The following is a 20,799-nucleotide window of genomic DNA, read 5'->3' on the forward strand; positions in this document are numbered from 1 at the left end:
TTCTACCATGTTATAGCAAAAACACTCCTAACACTGCACTGCAACTGATGGCAATGTAGTTCCATGGAAAAAAGCTGCAAATCCTAGGGCTGCTAAAGTGACCCAGAAGTGTTATGATCACCAAAGACCATAGCAGAAATAAATAAGACTGCTCAACCTGTCAGCCTCTCTATCATTTACCATATGTTCAGGAACTACTCAGGCATTCTTAATCGTCTGTCTGGCACTAAGCCTGTTATCCCTCTACTCCCTACAGCATGATAAGCCCATCATTTTCATGTTCCGGTACATTCATTGAGCTGAGCATAATCTTTTCCTTAAGTGGTAAAGTTACATCTTAAGTAACATTTTGCTCAAAGTTTCCTGAGTGTCATTCCAATGTCCCAGTTCTTCTGGTTTTGTGCAGAGGAACACCAAGTCTTATTTAGAACACACCTCTGCAAGCCAATGCCCCTTGTGTCATTTTTCTAAGCAAAGGGTGATGATTCAGCTCATTGCCTGGGAGTCTGAAAAAGTATATACTATACATGTCTCATAGTTCTTTCTCTCTTTATTTGAGCAGAATACAAAAAATCTCGATGATATAACCTGATCACTGGTAACACATAAATTATAAACCTATTGACCTCCATTTCTCTTATATCACTCAGTAAGGACTATTACTTGTTGTTGCTGGTTAACAAAGAAAAATATTGCACCCTTGAATGAAAGCTATTACTGTCAGAAGAACTTCCATATGCTGGGGATAATAAATCATACAAGGAAGATCCTCTTCAGGAGCAAAAATAAAAATAATTATGATGCAAAGATTACTATAAATTGTTTTGCAATATATGACATTAGTCAGTGGTAAAGACATGAAGTTTCTCCCTGTACTTATTCATATCCTAAGGCAGAATAACTAGCAGAGTGGTGTGTAGGTGGAGACTTGTGGAGGCAGGGGATGCTGGAGGAAAACAGATGCCATTGCATTTTCTTACAGGGAGGAAGGAATGCGGAAGGGGAACTTGAATCTAGATTACTTTCATGTACTTGCTAATCACAATCACACAGCAACATCAAAAGCTTTTGGCTGAATAATGCAACAAAGCCCAAGAGACCTGAAAGGATGAGGTGAAAGAACGAAAAAGTAAAACTTATAAAAATAGACACTTGTGCTCTGCATTTCAATATAAATCAAAATATATACTATCTCCTACCTTAAGGTTGAGAATTGGGAATAAAGGGCTTCATTCCAATATAATGAAGGTAGAAAAATATTCTTTTATGTCCACAACTCTGGCTGAACACGAATATCTTCAACTCTTTTGCACAGACAGTTTTTGTGATTGCTCAGCCTTTGCTCACAGCAGAAAACACATACAGTACATTCTGGTCAGTCAGATACCACCAACCAGAATTAGGAAGCTAACAGAGTTTGGTTAGCAAACCCAGTGATGTTATTAAAGCAAACTCCCTTGTGGCCTTGTGTTGAGAAGGTTTCAATGAGTAGCAGAATGTATTGATGACATGTCATATAGAAAATCATTAGGATCTAACAAATCATGCTGGAAATGCAGAGTAGGATAGAAATTTGCCATCAGATGCTTATGACAAATGAGCAAATCAGCACTCTACACGTTCCTCCTTTTCTTCTTAGGCGGTCCCTTCTGATCGAGGAAGACTTGCTTTCAACCCAGTTCTATGTGTTCTGAGATGACTAATGAGATCAATGTGGGACCTGCAGTCTTTACATAAATGGGGCTGGATGTGTCTGATAGAAAGGGCAGGTGGGTGGTTTGGGATATGGTGTACACTTTTCCTCTTAGTGCTGGGCTTCTGTGTGCTGCTGATGCATGGACTTGTTTCTCAGTGCCATCCTGTAAGCTGCCTCTCCACTTTTGGGTGGTCATGAGTCAGGGATTCCCAGGAGTTAATGGGGATGTTGCATTTCTTTTTCAAGGACATTTTGAGGACATTATTGAACTGGTCAAAAACAATGTAAAGCTGTCAAAAACTATTAATATATTGTGGATTTAGGGTTAATGGGGATGACCTTTTATTTGCTGGAGTTTGGAAAAGTCTTGCACAATATGATAGGAAGTTATTAACCAGCAGAGGGTCAGCAATTTTTTTGAACTTTATGTGCAACAACATTATGAAATGTGTTTACAATCTTACTATAAACCAAACCAGATGGCCACAAGCAGCCTTGCGACCTAGCAGTGATATCAGAAGAACCTCTACCAAGGTGCTTACAAGAGCCTTTCTGAGGGTCAAAGTTGTCCTATATAAAAACACAAGACCAACTAACATCATCTATCTGATGAAAGGTCATCCACCTGAAATGTTTGCTCTATTTCTCACTCCACATATGCTGCTCGACCTGTTGAGTAGTTCCAATATTATCTATTTTATTTGAGATTTCTAGCTCCTGCAATATATAACATTACCCTTGATACCAGGATAAAATCTCCAGTGTGAAAGAGATAGCATTATGAAAAAATTCTATTTTCCTAGGCTTTGGCAATGTATTCAGGATCAAAATATTCACATGAAGCAGGTACCATAAAAAGGCTTTAAGGATAAAAATATTCCCAGATTATCTTGGATGCAGAAGAAGAAAAGACCCAAGAACTACTTTGTTGGAAGCAGATATGCAAAAGACTGCAGATGCTGGAATTTGGAGCAAAAAAAATAAAACCCTGAAGGAATTCAATGGGTCAGGCAGCATTTGTAGAGGGAAATCGACATTCAACGTTTTGGGTAGAGACCCTTCATATGGACTGTGAAGAAGAATAGAAAGTACCCATTTATTTTCCTGAAAAATTTGCTAGCAGATGGATTGTGTGAGCCACTTAAGAGAAGCTAGTATGTGAGGAAGAAAGGAATAGGTTATGCCGATAGTGTTTGATGAAATAGCATAGCTGAAAGTTTGCAATAAGCACCCTTTTCTGTGTTGTAAATTCTTTGTAATTCTATAGTGCCATTTCACTAACAGTTCAATTTCTTTTATTTACCTTCGACTTCTACCAATAAACAGTAATCACACCAAACTATTGTTTATTTGAGCTGATGGATAGACCTATTTACTCAGCACTGCCAGTGATATGGGCTCTCTGCATAAAATCTGGAATTGACTTCAGCAAAATGTGGAGGGATGTTGAGTAAATAATACATTTTAACTTAAAAAAGCAACCTCACACTACAGTACCCTTCTAAAAAACACATTAATCTTTCCAAAATGAACAGGTTTTATTTTCTGTGACCAGAGGGTTCATCTATTACTGTGAAAAATATCAAAATGTGCACCAGACCGATAATCAGGAGTCCAATAATAGGAAAAAAAACTCTTTTTTATAAAAACAAACTCCTGTCCTTGGTTAAAATTTAAAGCTTATATATGATATCATGCAAGGTAAGCTGAAACTTCGCAAGATTGGCAAAACGCAGAAGTATCTCTTAACTAACCCTGTGGACATAGAGTTGCTTTGTTAGTAGTGGGATTCAGGCTCCTTACATTATGCTATTACACTAAGTACACAATTTAATCATTTCATTATAAGTGAGAGAAGAAAAATTAAAACTTAGAAGATAAATTTTCATGATTGTCACTCAGAGACATGATCAGAGTTGTGATATGATTATGGCAAAAATAGCATACAATCTGACCAAAAAAGACTGTAAAAGATGGGACAGGGAAAATAATCCATTTTACAAAAAAAAAGTCTAGATAACAGCAGCAACAAGGGCGGAAGATGCAGAAAAGCTTTCATATTCAGATGATATCCATTACATTGTTAAAAACGTTCTTATTGTGTAGGACTAATATAGAAGGGCATGACACAAATTCTTGAATGCCAGCAGTAGTTTAAATTTGTTTAGGCAATCTTTAGGTGATAGGGTCGAGAGCTTGAATTAGAAAACTCCAAACACTTTAAATGATATGTGTTTTTGCCTCGGATCTGCCTTTGCTGCTCATCCTGCCCTGTGAGTTTCCCACTGCATTTTGCTCTTTTCTCTAGATCCATGTGCTGTGGATGACCCTGGTCTTAAACCCTTTGACAGGACACAAGTTGACATTTTACTGGGCCCTCACAGAGTCACAATAAATAAAAGCACCATATGATTCATGGACTACCTGGCCGAATTCCCATCAGTCTTTGGTCTGGGACTTTTTCTTATTCTATAACTCAAAGCCATAAAGTAGGTACATAATATATTTATATATATAAAAAAACAAAATAATTTTCTATTAACCTACCACAACACACCAGTACATACACACTAGGAGTGCACTGATTATAATTCCCTCAGAATCAACAGGCTGTAGACTGTAGTGCATTACCTCAATAACTTTAAATTAATTGAGGCAAAAATCCTGTTTTTGGTTATGAGTATTGAACGGGTGGTAGTATTGGCCCATCTGCATGATGAAACTGCATATTGAAATGCAAGTACAAAGAGTAATTAATATTCTAGTGTCTGTTTTAGCATTAGTGTCAAAAACTAATTTTCTCAATCATTGCTTTCCTGTGGAATTTCAAAAACATTTACTTATTATCTGCTTATTAATTTTAATCTGGCTACTTATTTTATAGAAATGCAATACTAATGTCTTAAAATAAACGCAAACATTTTTACTGAACTTTAATCTACAGACTTAGTTATTGGAAGGGAGAAACATTTTAAAGGAGAGTGAAAGTCATTGCCTTGTTCAGAAAGCTCCACTGCTATACAGTATGAGTCAATGGCTGTGGACATTGTCTGCACACTGGAAGTGTGGCAGCTTGAATGACTACAGAGAAATCCATTTAAATTTATCTTGCATAACTGAGGCAAGAATCAAAAAAGTAAGTAGTGGCAGATTCTGTCTGTGACTCTGCAGTGTAACATTACATTAAGTATAGGTTTTAATACTGCAGTGTTTCTCAAATATTGCCATTTCCCATTGCCAGTTTTTAAATATTCTGGAATATACTGGGAATTTATTCATTAGTAACACCATCTATATTATTAAGCATATTATCCATCTTTAATAAAGAAATTTATGTAGAGGCCACTGCGCCAAATAATGGAACAAACTGCAACTTGCTGTCTCATAGAATGGCAGCAGCATTTTCCATGTTGTGTGCCTCTGACCTTACTGAAAGGTAGCATGGACGGCTCATGCCACTTACCACTGGTATAACTGAAGGGAAAATTCTCCACATTTATCTGAGGAGGCTAGTCTCATGTGCTAGAGCAAGTAACTGGCAATTGAACAAGATTCATGGAAACCTGGGACTAGTCTCTAGGTAATGTGGTCAGCTGGAGAACATAAGCAGCATTAGGTCCAGAGAAGAAGGACAAAAAGGAAAGGCACTGCACCATTCAAGAAATGTTTCAACTCTCCACAATTGGTGGTTAATGAAGATTTACTGTGACAAGCAAAAAACTCATTAATATTTTAGAGCTGAGCCTGTAGTATTGTTTTGCACTGCAATATTGATTAATCTACAATAAGAGGGATCTTGTGTTTTGATAACATATCATGTGTCCCAAAAGTACTTCCCATCCAATGAATTATTTTGAAGTGTGTCTGATATTTGTTATGTATGGAAACATAGAATTTGTCTTGCACCCAGCACTGAAATGGACATCCATTTAATATAACAGACATTTTCTTTTGTCTCATTGGTTGAGGGATGAATATTTTATTCAAATAAAGCCATGGGTTCTTTTATACCCATAAAAGCAGACAGGAGAAGCTTTAATAACTCATTAGAAATGTGACATCTTTGACAATACAGTACGCCTTCTGTACTGCATTCAGTTATCAGCTTAGTTTAATTCAACAAACTTTCCAAAAAAAAGGATTAAAAAGTGAAGTATTTATTAATTGATCAATATTTTATGATGTTAGACTTCAAAAAGAACAGTATAACTGGAGTACATTGATGTACCACAAAAGAAAATCCCTCAAAACGGGATTATTGTGATAACTGACACCCATCATCACACTACCTTATGGTACCTTAAGGGTAGAAATTAAACAACCATTACCTTGTTATACCTTCTTCTATATTATTTTGTTTCCTTCCTAATGTACACAACCAAAACTTCTACAGTCCATAACCTGATGATTATTGGGTTCAACTTCCATAGTGGATTTTGATCAGTTTACATATTTTGTAATCTTTGCACTCCCAATTACACACATGAAACTTAAAAATAATGTGCTTTCCTTGCTGAGTGCATTCAGTTAAGGCAAAGGCATACTTTTGTTTTTCTCACTCTTTGAACAGAGATGTTATAGGAACATGTCTCAGTATAAATGATTTTTGTTTCATTTTTATCCCCTATACTGAAACAACATTTTGAACAGGGTTGAAATCAGTCAGCACAGAGTCTATTCAAGAGGCTTTTTCCACAGTGTTCAGCAGGCTGATGCCATGTAGAAATGGCCAACCATTTGCGAGGTCTGAACCCACCGTTGGTAATGCCTGTGGATTTTGTCCCTCTGTAAGTTTTTTTAAATTTTCCCTTTATAGACAGGCACTGCTGTTTATTTGACAGGTGGAGCCCACCCCTGCTTGTGAAAGGAATAGTTTTCCATTTGGGCAGACGCACACCTCAAATATGTTCTGTCGAGCAGACGGTGTGGAAGTGTACGAACCCATAGGTAGTCTGGGTAATTTTATTTTCCTGGCTTCCAGGCTGATCTGAAAGAGAAAACAAAATAAAAGATCTGGTTAAAAAAGTCATCATACAGTTCACAACGGAATTGCAAACTCAGTGCATCTTCTAAAAAAAGATAAAGAACTTTGATCGACGCCAATGCAATTTTGTTCTCCTTTTCCGTTTTATACAAAGATAATGACATTTGTCTTGAGTTCTGGCAATCAAAAAAATGAAAGTGTAAATTCAGAACATTGAGTGAATGCTGAATCATCCCTGTGTTTATGAACATAGTCTAAAAGTTATTTGCAGATATAAATTGAAAAAGTAGATACATTTCTACAGCTGCCTACAACCTCCTGAACTCTTGGTCAGGAAGATGATGATGTGCAGTGAGGAATAGGGGAGTGATTGATTGTGGAGATGATTGGAGGGGATTTGATTGATAGCAGGTCAGTCAGAGACTGGGAGGATAGAATAGACATATTCTGCTTGAATAGCTTACAAGCCAATGGTATGAACATTGAAGTTTCCAATTTCAGGTAACCAACACCCCCAGTGCTCTCCTCCCACCACCACCGCCCCCCCCCCCCCCCCCCACACACACACACACACACACTCACAGGTCCACCTAGTTTTTTTTCTCACTTTGTTCACTTTTCCTATCCCCTCCCCATCTGGTTGCACCTATCACCATCAGCCTCTATCTCCCCCATAGCTCTATGCTTGTACTGTTATATACCGGCAATCTTTCCTCTTCCCTCTCAGTCTGATACAGGGTTTTGACCCGAAATGTCGACTTACACCTTTAGCCTCCACAGATGCTGATAGACCAAATTTCTTTCTACATTCTGTCTTTCGTTCGGGATTCCAGCATCTGCAGTCTCTTTTGTCTGGATATTGGTGGAGGTGTCCTCTGGATATTGGCAATGATGGCGGATGAGCACTCATTAAGAAATGCACTTAAAGAAGAACTTAGCTGGACAAAATTAGTGCATTGGACACCTCAACAATGGGGATTAAACAATACCACATTTTAAGGAATGCTTCACGTGTGAGGCATGAGATCCATATGGAAAATCCACAACTTTTATTAATCTTTTCATTTTTCATAGAAATTGTTTCGCTTTGCACACAAAAACTTGACTGCACATTCCACATTGAAGCATAAAATGCCCTCAACGCACTTTTTTTCCTCTCCCTTTCCATAATGCATTATTCATTTGCTCAAGCTACTATTTTTCAAGACAATCTTGTATTGCTATTGCTCGTGACTATCCTGTAGTCATGTCACTATATATGTGAATGGGAACTATTGGAATAGATATTGGCTTCATGCCATAATAGGTGACAGTGGATTAGCTGCCTGTTCGGTATTGTGCCCAACTGCTATCTCTATTTCCCTTCACCTGGTTTTACATCATCTGGCAAAGTCATACCTAACCCATTGAGTCTTGGGATTGCTGTTGAGGTACTTTTTCTGCGAAAAAATAAGCCCACTTCCATGTATTTTACCCTTTTACTGCTTCGCTGTTTCTGTAAATCAATTTCCAATGTAATTACCTCACTCAAAAGAACAAAGGAATTGCACATTTGACAATGAAGTCTGTAACCACAGAGAGAAAAAGCATCATGGTAAATAGACCCTAGAGATTTGAATTTACTGAACAGGCAAGAATGTCACTGGCTGAGTGCCAGAATGTTGGTGTTAATTTCTAACAATGTCACCCTACTGAATCTGAATAGACCAGGGAAGAGAACTTTAAAACATGACAGAAATTGTATTGGAACCACTTCTGCCAGAAGGTTTTAAGATTAGACATAGACATAGAAGACGTAGAACAGTACATAAACCCTGCCGAAGACTATCTAACCCCTTCCTCCCACATATCCCTCTATTTTAAATTCCTCCATAAATTACAGTTTTGGAATGCTGACTTTTACACAAACATTTTTAAATGTGATAGTTCAAGGGATTTATCAATCTTGAAAATGTTGCAGAGTTTAAATAAATTGTTAACACTGTACATTCATTAATCCTGAAAGTACTATGCAATTACTAACTGATAACATTGAATCTGCTTTTGGTAGAAAGAGTACTATGAATGTGTTAAAACCTACATGTACTGTGGCTTTATTGAACATGAGAATGCTGTTCTTATTAATGCTGATGGTACGCTGCCTTACATCAACAGTGGCAGTAGTCTAGATTTATTAATGCTGTTATTAGAGAGCTTAGAGATTCTATCACTCCTGAAATGAAGTGCTAATCCTCACAGTATGGTTCACTTGCTCTGATTCACGCTTTCACTGCTGAGTCATAGTTTTAAGTTGTGATTCCCATCGAAAATTGCAGGTGTGTTTTTGCTGGCCAGTGCAACAATGTGGCAAAGCAACACAAGTCCCAATAATTAAATAATGAATTTAGCGCAGCCACTGACACTTTGCAGCATTAAATTACATCAGGACCCCATTACTTAGAAGGCACTCATCAGTACACCCCAGCAAATGGTGCTTCCTGTGGATTTGCTCAGAAGGATTGTGGACAGGGAGTCAGGGAAGGGGAAGCAGCATGCCCTTAAGTTTCTCAGGGTCACTAGCACTGCCGTCCTTGTGGAGGAGGTGCAGAGGAGAAAAGAAGTCCTATGTGCTGAGGGACCACTCATGATCACAAGGAAGAGCATCCAGCAGAAGGCTGTCACAGGGCTGTGCTCACAAAATGACTCCCAGAACCCTGGAGTAGTGTGAGAAGAAACAAGTTGAAAGCCCTTGTGAACACACTTCACGTATCCTACCTTTAACTGCAACACTCTGACCTGACAGGCGTGTGCTTGTATATGCACACCCACACATACACACCCCCACACCCCCCCCCCCCCCCCCCCCACACCCACACACACAGAATCAGGCAGATGAAAACACACAGACAGGCACATAGATTTGCAGGAAACCAAGTAAGACAACAGTGTCATTATTAAATTTTGAAGTATTTGTTCCCTTTTGTCTTCTTAGCTAAAGTCGCAATGGGCTGGAGGCTGGAATGGAGTCCAATCAGGTTAGTGGAGATAGCTCTTCCCCCTATTGTTCTTTGGGGTAGCTCAGGCTATTGTATCTAGTAACACAGATACATGAGCCTGAAATTCTCTGAGATACCAATATCTTCTGATCATTCACAATTCCTCCTTTCTCATTGGAACAGATGTCCTTACTTCTCACAGTTCATGTTCTGCATGAAGTGAGTCCTTTTAATTGGGGGATTGTTCATCCTCTGGGTACCTACATTGGCATTTCCAACACTGGCACTGCATCTCAGACCAAGACAGGAACATGTAATTCAGAAATTGTGGGCATCAATGCCCTTAGAGACCTCCATCTTTGGAGGTGATCTCATTAACATATCACAGACAGAACTTCAAAGTATTCAACATCATAACAAAGGCTTAAAAGGAGACATGGAGCTTTAAGGCATCACAATCATTCATCCACAATTTATACAGAATACATGGGATCTCCAGATGGGCTTAATAACGGGGCCTCACTTTACAGGAACACTAACTGCTTATAAAGTGTTATTTTTAAAATAAATAACTATCATTGTCTTTCATCATTATCAAAATACCAAAATACTAATAATGAAAAACACCCTGGTGCTTATTTGCCATGAGTGCCTTACAGCTCAGCTTACTTGGCCTAGCCCCTTCAGCCCTGACATACTATGGCCACTGCCTGTCAATGGAGGGAACCCCAAATGTCCATAATGGGTGATCTCTTGCTTTGGAAGATCTAGTTGCCAACTGCTGTATCTTGCTATGAGAAGCCACAGTCTGAATAGCTGGGGTAGAGATGAGGATATTGCCTCAGAACCAATGGCACTCTAAGGGAGAGCAGCACTCACATGTTCTATGGTGTCAGAGGAACTCTCCTAGGAAACAATGGATTGTATCAGTTGCTGTGACATGGATTGCACAACTTCTGTTAAGTTTTCAAGACGGGTGCCAACACTAGCAACCAACCTCTGCACCATGGTTATCTGCTCCCCTAAGGTTATGTGTTTGGAAAGTTGAGAATCAACAATCCACCTCTGGAGCATTCCCAACTAGACTGCAAAGGTTGTGTTGTTTGTATGAGAAGTTCTTTTAACTATGCTGCTTTTCAGAATGTAGCCCCATGTAAACACGCTTCTGTTATGACTGGGCAGTGACTGATCTAAGTTGGAAGAGCATGACCCAAATTCCCAGAAAATGCTGTTAAGATCTTTAGACGAAGATTGACAAAATTCTATGTGCAGTCTATGCAATAAGTGGGAATGTGAACAAGTGCACTTCGAGACTGGAAACACCCAGTCAATTTTCCCATCCAGAATGATTTATTCAGGAAATCCACAAAAGTAAGAACTTTTCAAGCTGCTGTTAGGCTGAGAGTTTTTCCATGTCAAAACAATTGTTCTGTGAAAATTGATGACAAGGACTAAGTAAATCAAGCAACTCATTCCATTATTTTCCTTACAACATATGTCAGACAAACTGTCTATAGTTCTCTCTTTTCTTTCTTAAAAAGTGGATTTTATGAATGGAGGGAGTGCAGATAATTTTATTAACTACGGTAATGCAGTGGAATACAATGGATTTTATTAACTGAGAGTACAGTGGATTTTATTAACTGAGACAGTGCTGTGGTTTTTATTCATGGAGCTTGTATTGTGGATTTTATTAACTGAAGGAGTATACTCTATTTTCTCAACTGAGGATGTGCAGTGGAATTCTTTAGCAGAGGGAGTGTAATGAATTTTATTAACTGAAGGACATTATGGATTTTATTAACTGAGAGAGCTTATTGCGATGGATTTTATTAACAAACAGTGCACAGTGGATTTTATATTTAAAGGGAGTGCAGTGGGTTTCATTAACCCAGACAGTATTGTGATTTTTATTCATTGAGTTAGTGTTAAGGATTTTATTAACTGGAGAAGTACAGTGGATGTTTTTAGCAGAGGGAGTGTACTGGATTGTATTAAATGAGGCAGTGTGGTTGATTTTATTAACCAGTGGATGCATTTGGCTTATTAACCGAAGTAATATTGTTGGTGTTATAAAGTGAGGGAGTGTAGTGGATTTTAGGAATTGAGAGATGGCACTGGGATTTTAATAAATGAACTAGCACTACAGATTTTATTAATGGAGGGAGCCCAGTCAATTGTAGATTTTACTTATTGCAGTGCAGTAGATTTTCTTAACTAAGGAAATGGAGTGGATTTTACTAATTCAGGGATTACAGTTGACTTTCATAACTGAAGGAGTGTGGTGCATTTTATTAACTATGGGATCATGCTGCATTTTATTAACCGAGGTGTATTTTGTTAGTTGAGTGAATTCAGTGGATATTATCAGCTGAGAGAGTACAGTAGTTTTCTTAGGTGAGAGAGGGCAGTGCACATCATTAACTGAGGGAGTACACTGGAATTTATTAAGTGAAAAAATGAAATGTATTTTCTTCATTGAATGAGTGCAGAGGATATCATTAGCAGCAATGATTTTATTGGATGAGGGTGTGCAGTGCACTTCATAAACTGAAGGATTCAGTGAAATTTATTATTTGATGCAGTGCAGTGGAATTTAATAATTGGTAGTGTGTAATGTATTTCCTTAATTGAGGGACCCCAGTGGATTTTATTAACTGGAGGACAATTGTGGATGTTATTAACTGAGTGTGTGTGGTTGATTTTATTTACAGAGGTATTATAGTGGATTTTATTCATTGAAGGAGTGCAGTGCATTGAATTAACTGAGGCAGTGCAGTTCAATTACATTAACTTGAGGGAATGCAGTGGATTTATTAACAGGGGATTACTGTGGAATTTATTAGCTGGGAAGTACTGTCAAATTTATTAAGTGAGGTAGTATTGTGGAATTTTTAAACTGAGGGTTATGTGGATTTGATAAAATGAGGTAGTACTGCGGAAATATAACCATAGAACCATAGAACCATACAGCACAAAACAGGCCCTTCAGCCCACCATGTTGTGCCGTCCATCAAACCACCCTCACACTACCTAACCCCTTCCTCCCGCATATCCCTCCATCTCACATTCCTCCATATGCCTATCCAACAAGCTCTTGAGCCTGTCCAATGTATCTGCCTCCACCACCACCCCAGGCAGTGCATTCCATGCACCAACCACTCTCTGGGTGAAAAACCTCCCCATGACATCTCCCCTGAACCTCCCACCCATAACCTTAAAGCCATGCCCTCTCGTCTTGAGCATTGGTGCCCTGGGAAGGAGGCGCTATCTATTATTCTATCTATCTACTCTATCTATTCCTCTCAATATCTTATATACCTCTATCATGTCTCCTCTCATCCTCCTCCTTTCCAGTGAATAAAGCCCTAGCACCTTAAGCCTCTCCTCATATTCAATACTCTCTAATCCAGGCAGCATCCTGGTAAATCTCCTCTGCACCCTCTCCAACGCCTCCACATCCTTCCTATAATGAGGCGACCAGAACTGAACACGGTACTCTAAGTGTGGCCTAACTAGAGTTTTGTAAAGCTGCATCATCACCTCGCGGCTCTTAAACTCAATCCCGCGACTTATGAAAGGTAACATCCCATAGGCCTTCTCAACTGCTCTTTCCACCTGTGAGGCAACTTTCAATGAACTGTGAATATGAACCCCCAGATCCCTCTGCTCCTCCACACTGCCAAGTACCTTGCCATTTACTCAGTACTCTGCCCTGGAGTTTGTCCTTCCAAAGTGTACCACCTCACACTTCTCCGGATTGAACTCCATCTGCCACTTGTCAGCCCAGCTCTGCATCCTATCAATATCCCTCTGTAAGCTCCGACAGCTCTCCACACTATCCACAACACCGCCGATCTTAGTGTCGTCCGCAAACTTACTAACCCAGCCCTCCACCCCCTCATCTAAGTTATCTATAAATATCACAAAAATTCTTAGCTTATGAAATGCATTTTATTATCTGTGCGTCTGCAGCAGATTTTTATAACTGAAGGAATAACATTGACTTTATAAAATTGGGGAATGCAAAAGATTTTAATAAATGAAGGACTAAAACTGATTTTATTCATGGATGGAGTCCAGTGGATTTTTTAACTGAAGAACTGCAGTGGACTTTGATAACTGAAGGAGTACAGTGGGTTTTTATCCACAGAGGGAGTGCAGTAGGTTGTATTAACTGAAAAAATGCAATGTATGTTATTGTAAGAAATTTCTGTAATTTTTATCAATTGTAGGAGAGCAGTAGATTTTAATAACTGGGGGGTTCCAGTGGATTTTATTAACTGAGGTAGTGCAATGGAATTTATTACTTGAGGGAGTGAAGTCGATTGTATTAACTGGGGGCAAGCACAATGGCTAAGCTTGCAGGAAGAGTGCATTTATTTCAAGCTAAACTTGGCTGAAATAATAAAAATGCCTATCAATGCATACCATAAGAAATCACAAGGCTCTTAAGGCTTAAAAAGATTGTAAGCAAAAGAATCTGTGAAAGGGATTGTTCAAACATACAGATGATGAACCCAAGGACACAATTTACTTATTTGCTTTCTCCACAGAGCTTCTGTGGTATAGTTGTCCACAAAACGTTCAAGTCAATAGATAAAAGTTCACCAGAGTAAGAACTTTTCAAGGTGCTGATAAGCTCAGAGTTCTACATTGTCAAAACAATTTTATTGTGAAAGGTGGTGACAATGACAAATTGATCAATTCATCAAGCAAATTTGGGCATTTGGACAAAGATGGCACAATTGAAAGGGAAGGGTTGGCATCAATCAATTGTCATGAGTGTGATTTTCTATTATAAGAAGGGATGTTTGGTTTACAAGTTGAGAGCAACATAGAAAGAAACTGCAAACAGAATTGATAACCTGTATACATCGGTATGTATTCCTTTGAGTGATTGCTGGGATGAATTGCGTTAAGGGCCAGAGCTAGAGGGAAATATACGGAGCCATAGAGTAATGCAGCACAAAAACTGGCCCTTTGGCTCAACTCATCCTTGCCGACCAATGTGCCCACCTAAGCTAGTCCCATTTGTGCTTGTTTGGCCCATATCCCTCTAAAGCTTTCCTATCCATATCCAAATGTCTCTTATATGCCATTATATGTGAGCTGAAATGACAGTTACAGGTCTGAGTTAAATCTGTACATGATTAATGTACAGAATGCATATCAGCCTGGTATTTGGAAGTATTTTATATCATATAATTGTTTTGTAGTTTCTTGCAATAGTTTATGTTATATTATTTGTAGTGCTTTATACTATACTATACATTAAAAGACCATAAGACTATAAGACATAGGAGCAGAATTAGGCCATTTGGCCCATCGGGTCTGTTCTGCCATTCGATCATGGTTGATTTATTTTTCCCTCTCAACACCATTCTCCTGCCTTCTCCCCATAACTTTTGATGCCCTTACTAATCCAGATCCTATGAACCTCCACTTTAAATATACCCAATGACTTGGCCTCCACAGCGTCTGTGGCAATGAATTCCACAGATTCACCACCCTCTGGTGAAAGAAATTCCTCCTCATCTCTGTTCTAAAGGAACTTCCTTCTATTCTGAGGCTGTGCCCTCTGGTCCTAGGCTCTCCCACTACTGGAAACATCCTCTATGTACTAATATACAATACTATGTTTACTTAGCTGTAATAAACTTTTAAGGATTCTGTATTTTTCTGGTCAGTGAGTCTTGATTACTCTTAATCCTACTGGATGGGTTCTGGTCCTACTCAGAGAATAGGTACAACAGAGAACTACTTACAAATTTGATGTCCAATGTGGAACGTTATAGGAGAAAACTGGAGAATAATTTGAATATAGGAGAATAATTTGAGCAATTATAGTTGGTTAAGAATCATGTCTCATGTGCTGTTTGGTCATTATGATCTGTTTGTTATACCCAACAATGATTGAGAAAGAAGAAACAATGTTAATGAGATTTTGATTCAGCTGGAGCAGAGGAAGGTGATTTAGATTGATTGATTTCTTGTGGAGTAAGATGGTTATTCACCTTAGGAGTGGGTGATGGGAAGAGGAGGGTAAGGAGGAGGAGGTCTCCTGTAGCTAGAACTGCAGCAAAAATGGACTTTACACATGGTAAACTAATATTAAAGCATAATTAACTAAAAATTGACCAAAGTATCTAACCTGTCATGTCATGGGAAATGACAAAGTTTTTTAAAGAAAATTTCTAAACAGATTGCGAGTTGAAGGTTTGGCAAAAGGAAGTGATCATACTCAAACAAGGTTAACCCAAGGAAACAATTTACACTTTTGCTCACTTTACAGAGCTCCTGTGGTTCAAAGAATTTTCAAGTCAATAGATAAATGTTGTCCTGAGTAAGAACTTTCAAGTTGCTAATGAGTTCTACTCAAAACACTTCTGTTAAGTTGATAACATTGACTAATTAAATCAAGCAATTTATGGACATACTATGGATATTTGGACATGGAGGGTGCAATTAAAATAGAAAGGTTTGCATCAATCAATTGTCATGAATATAATTTTTGGGATGCTTGGCACTCAAATTGAGAGCAACTGACAAGGACGCTGAGTGTAGCATTAGTCACCTGTCGAGATAGGAATGAGCTCCTCCAAGTGAGCCATGTTCAGAGCCAGAGCCAGGCTCTGTGAGCTCATGTGAGTTGAAGTTACAGTTACAATTGAGAATCATATTCTCAGTAACATAATTGGAGTACAGAGGCTATATCAGAGCATAGCTGTTTATTTTATAACAAGTAGTTCTTTTGCAGTATCTCATGAAATATTATGTTATATTATTTTTAGTGCTTTATATAGGTGTTTGAACTGTTCAAGGAGTTCTAATTTGTACATTTTTGTGAGTCTTGACTAGTTTAACCCCACCATGGGGTGGTGGTAGGGGAGGCAGGGTGGGAAAGGGAGTGGTTCTGGGAGAATTCAGGGATAGGGTATAAGAAAGAGCTTCAGCACATAGAATATTATTACATGAAGGAGTGTAGAGAATCTTTTTCTCTAAGCGAATATAGTGGAGTTTGGTGAGGTAGGAGATGTTATTAATTGTAGATTTGGAGAGGATATTATTAACAGAGAGAGTGAAATGAATTTTATTAACTGAAGTAACATCGTGGATTTTATTAACGGGTAGAGTGGAGTGGATTTTAGTACTTGAGCAAGTGCAGTGCATTTTATTACCTGAGAAACTGCTGGCAATTTGTTAACTGTGGGGATGCTGTGAAATTTGTTCTGAGTGTGTGACTTCACTGAGGGAATGGAATGGATTTTATTGACTGAGGGAGTGTTATCTGAGGAACTACTTTGGATTTAGGAATGGAAGTATTTTAGTTCATTTTATTTATTGAAGGAGTGTACTGTATTTTGTTAACTAAGGGAATGTTATGGATTTTGTTCTGAAGGAGAGGAATGAATATTATTGACTGTAAGGATGGAGTGGAATTTATTAATTGAGGGAGTTCCTTGGTTTTTAATAACTGAAAAGAGTATTGTTGCAGATTTTATTAGCTAAGAGAAAGCAACAGATCTTATTGAGTGAATGAATATTATAACTTTTATTAACAGAGTGGAGTGAATTTTATAAACCTAGGGAATGCAGTGTATTTTATTAAATGAGGGAGTGGCATGGATTTCACTGACTCAAACAGTACAGTGGAGGAGACTAACTGAGGGAGTGCACTGGCTGTTTTCAGCTGAGGGAGTACAGTGAATTTTATTAACCAAAGGAGTTTTGTGGAGTTCATTAAGTAATTTGGGGAGTCTTCTGTATTGTAATAATTTAGGAGAACAATGTATTTTGTTAGCCATAGGAAAATTGTGTATTTTGTTAGTGGATGAAGCATTGGGGATTTTATTAGTATATTTTTACTCACTCATTAGTTAGGCGAACATATAATGCCCATCACTAATCACTTGATACAGTTGTGCTAATCTGCCCTGTTGAACCACAGTACTCACTATGAGAAAGGACACATCCACAGTGCAGTTAGATGGGGGGGGGGGGGTTCCAGCATGAAGATCCAGCACTGATGAAGGATTGGCAATTGTAATGATTTGTAATAATGCGAGTCTAAGTGGGGAATTTACAGGTGGTGGTGTTTATGTTCACTTGGCCAACTTACTTTCCTTAACAATCAAAGTAATGGATTTGAGGGGTACTTTTAAAGAAATCCTGGCAAGTTGCTAAATTGTTTGTACTCTGAATGGATTGTACACATTGCAACTCCAGTGTCTGATTGATACTGGAAGTGCATGTTTATGGTGGTGGATGGGTGTTAATCAAACACTCCATTTTCTTCTACACACAGTTGAACTTCTGGAGTGTTGTTGCAGTTGCACTCCTCCAAGCAAGTATGAAGTTTTCCATTACATTCCACAACTTTTGTTTTGTAGATGCTGGAAAGGCTTTGTAGATTGTGTGTTGGTGTGCGTGTGTGTGTGCGTGTGTGGGGGGAGGGGGAGTTGGGGGGAGGGAGGGTCAGAAATGCTGTGAGTTGGCCAAGGGGTGAGTCACTTACCACAAAAATCCAGCCTGTTCTTATATCAACTGCATACTATATATGTGGTTAAATATCAGTTCAGCAACAATCCCTAACACCTTATCAGTGAAGGCTCTGGAGATGGTCAATGCCTGGTTTTAATGTGTCCTGAAGAAGGGACACTGTACCTACCTACCCAAGTCTGCATTTTATCTAGGTCTTGCTGCATGTGGTCATGGACACTGCTTGAGTGCACAGTGCAGTCTATTAACATGGAGTACTCTGGATTTTATTGGCCTGATTTTGCAGTAAAATGTCATTGAACTGCTGGCAACTTTGGGATCTCTGCAAATGTCCCGAAGATCCTGTCAGCGGTCTACAGCAGCTTTGCTGACTGCTGGACAACCAGAGAACTTTAGCACAGGAGCATGACCTGCTGAGATTCCTGGCAACAACCCTGGTTGCACCTGGCACTGGGATTGTTTTCCCATTTATTTGGGGAACAGTTGTAAGTACTGAACTATTTGATCATTGCATGGCTGCATTTGTAGCTTAAGTTGGAATGCAGTCTAGTAACATGGAGTACTCTGGATTTTATTGGCCTGATTTTGCCGTAAAATGTCATTGAACTGCTGGCAACTTTAGGATCTCTGCAAATGTCCCGAAGATTCTGTCAGCGGTCTACAGCAGCTTTACTGACTGCTGGACAACCAGAGAACTTTAGCACGGGAGCATGACTTGCTGAGATTCCTGGCAACAATCCTGGTTGCACCTGGCATCGGGATTGTTTTCCCATTTATTTGGGAAACAGTTCTAAGTACTGAACTATTTGATCATTGCATGGCTGCACTTGTAGCTTAAGTTGGAATGATTCAAAATGTTTTTAAAGTATTTTGGATTTAAATTTTTTCTTCATAGGTTTTCAATGTCTGAAACATTGAGAAATATTCAGTCGTTGACAGCTCTATTGAAGTCCCTGCATGCAAAGTAACCATCCATTATTTTTTAAATTCTTTATTTGTGTGAATGCCTTGCAGTATATCAGCCCAAGCCTAAGTTTTGACCAGGATTTACTTCATATAAGGAGCGACAGTGTGGTCCTGTACTCAAGTGTAGAGTGCATTTTATTAACATGGAATATTGTGAATTTAAGTGCTCTAATTTTTCAGGGAAATTTTACTGAAAGTGTCAACAACTTTGTTATTTCCATACCTGTTGCATTCAAGGCATAGTTAGTTTGTTGTTAACGGTGAACTCTCACCCATTGAATGAAAGAGTGCTGCAGATTTTCTTAACTACTCACTAACAAGGTCGCTTGTGCTACTCTCCTGACTTGAGAGCATTGGAAACTCTGCTGCCCATTCCCTACGTTGCACCAAGTCACATTTACCTGTTACTCCTGTGTTGCTGATCTACCACCGTGAGCCAACACCTCAATATCAAATCCTCACCCTTGTTCGCACATTTGTGCATGGGGATAGACAAGTAGAATCTACAGATTGCCAGATTAGATGAGACTCAAAGCTCAAAATCAGGACACCTGACATCTGCACATTTTGGTATAGGAATTGTCCGCCATTCTTGTGCAAGTCTATGCTATCCAATTTCACCCCCCATCCATTGCATGTTGCAGTCGCTCATTTCAAATGAATTGCATTTATTCACTCACTTCACCATCTTCGGATTCCAACTTCAGTTCCGTTCGACAGACTGCTTCCATGTTACCTGCCTCTGCTTCGATAACAACTCCTTTTGGTGCCTCCAATATGAGTGAACGTGTGGGTGATTCTAGCCTAGGGTCACAAAATGACAGTGGTAGTTAGTGTTCATCACTTGTCATTCATCAGAGAATTGGTGATGAATACATCTTGAAAACTCTCACTTGACAATCTTTTTTAATGAGATAAATTCATTGGTGACAGTTCTTTTCAAGGTTGAGGGGAAGGTATCAGTCACAATGTCAGATGATGGATGTATTTAATTAGAAAAGTTCTTCAAAATTAACATGCGACGTGGATAAGGTTTTTAATTTGTTTGGCAATATGTTGATTAAAAGGCAGTGTTATGCTATCAGGTGGTTTATCAGATAGTTGTAAATCACTAGATAATAAGATGCAGCCACACTCATATGAGTCAGCAACATGTATTTGAATGGATAGATCTCTTTCTTAACAGCAAGTAACAACTCTCAGGCTGGGAATTCTGTCCAAATGAAGGTGGAGCAGGCCTATTGAAACCTGCCTGAAATCTGAATTCTGGAAGAACTGGCTGCCAAGAGAATGGCATGTTGATCATTTGGATTGAATTACTTCAGTAACTTTAAATGTATTTAATTGTTTTATAGTGTGTGCGAGTGTTTCTCAGTGTTAAAATTAAAAGAAAAAAAATTGGTTTGATTTTTGTTTTGCAATACCTCCTGAGTGTGTCTTTTGTGGAAGTCAAAGACATTCAGAGAAAAAAAATGACAGTTTTGACAGTCAGTGAGTCTCAGAGCAGGGTCTCACCAGCTGTCAACACCCTTTCACACTGGGCGCTTGCAATCAATGGAAGACTGCACCTGGGAACACAGTGGAAAATAGAACCTGGTCAAAGGCAGGCAACCAGTGAGCTCTGATGACCTGCTGGTCAGCAGAAGATCTGCCCTTAAATCTCCCAGCAGGCAGAA

The 20,799-nt window shown here is 38.8% G+C and overlaps 1 protein-coding gene across 4 annotated transcripts in view; it reads right to left on the reverse strand.

Annotated features, from left to right (window-relative positions):
• Positions 1-1,873: 1,873 nt before the first annotated feature.
• Positions 1,874-20,799, reverse strand: part of sgcd (sarcoglycan, delta (dystrophin-associated glycoprotein)) — a 365,223-nt gene continuing 346,297 nt past the window's right edge. For all 4 annotated transcript variants that reach the window (XM_052014957.1, XM_052014953.1, XM_052014956.1 and 1 more), the window contains 2 exons: positions 19,804-19,927; positions 1,874-6,683 (listed from right to left, as the gene is read on the reverse strand). In XM_052014957.1, the coding sequence (XP_051870917.1) occupies positions 6,507-6,683; positions 19,804-19,927 (301 nt within the window). In that variant the 3' untranslated portion in view covers positions 1,874-6,506. The remainder of the gene's footprint in view (positions 6,684-19,803; positions 19,928-20,799) is intronic.

Source organism: Pristis pectinata, chromosome 4, assembly GCF_009764475.1.
Source record: "Pristis pectinata isolate sPriPec2 chromosome 4, sPriPec2.1.pri, whole genome shotgun sequence".
Classification (NCBI taxonomy): Eukaryota; Metazoa; Chordata; class Chondrichthyes; order Rhinopristiformes; family Pristidae; genus Pristis; species Pristis pectinata.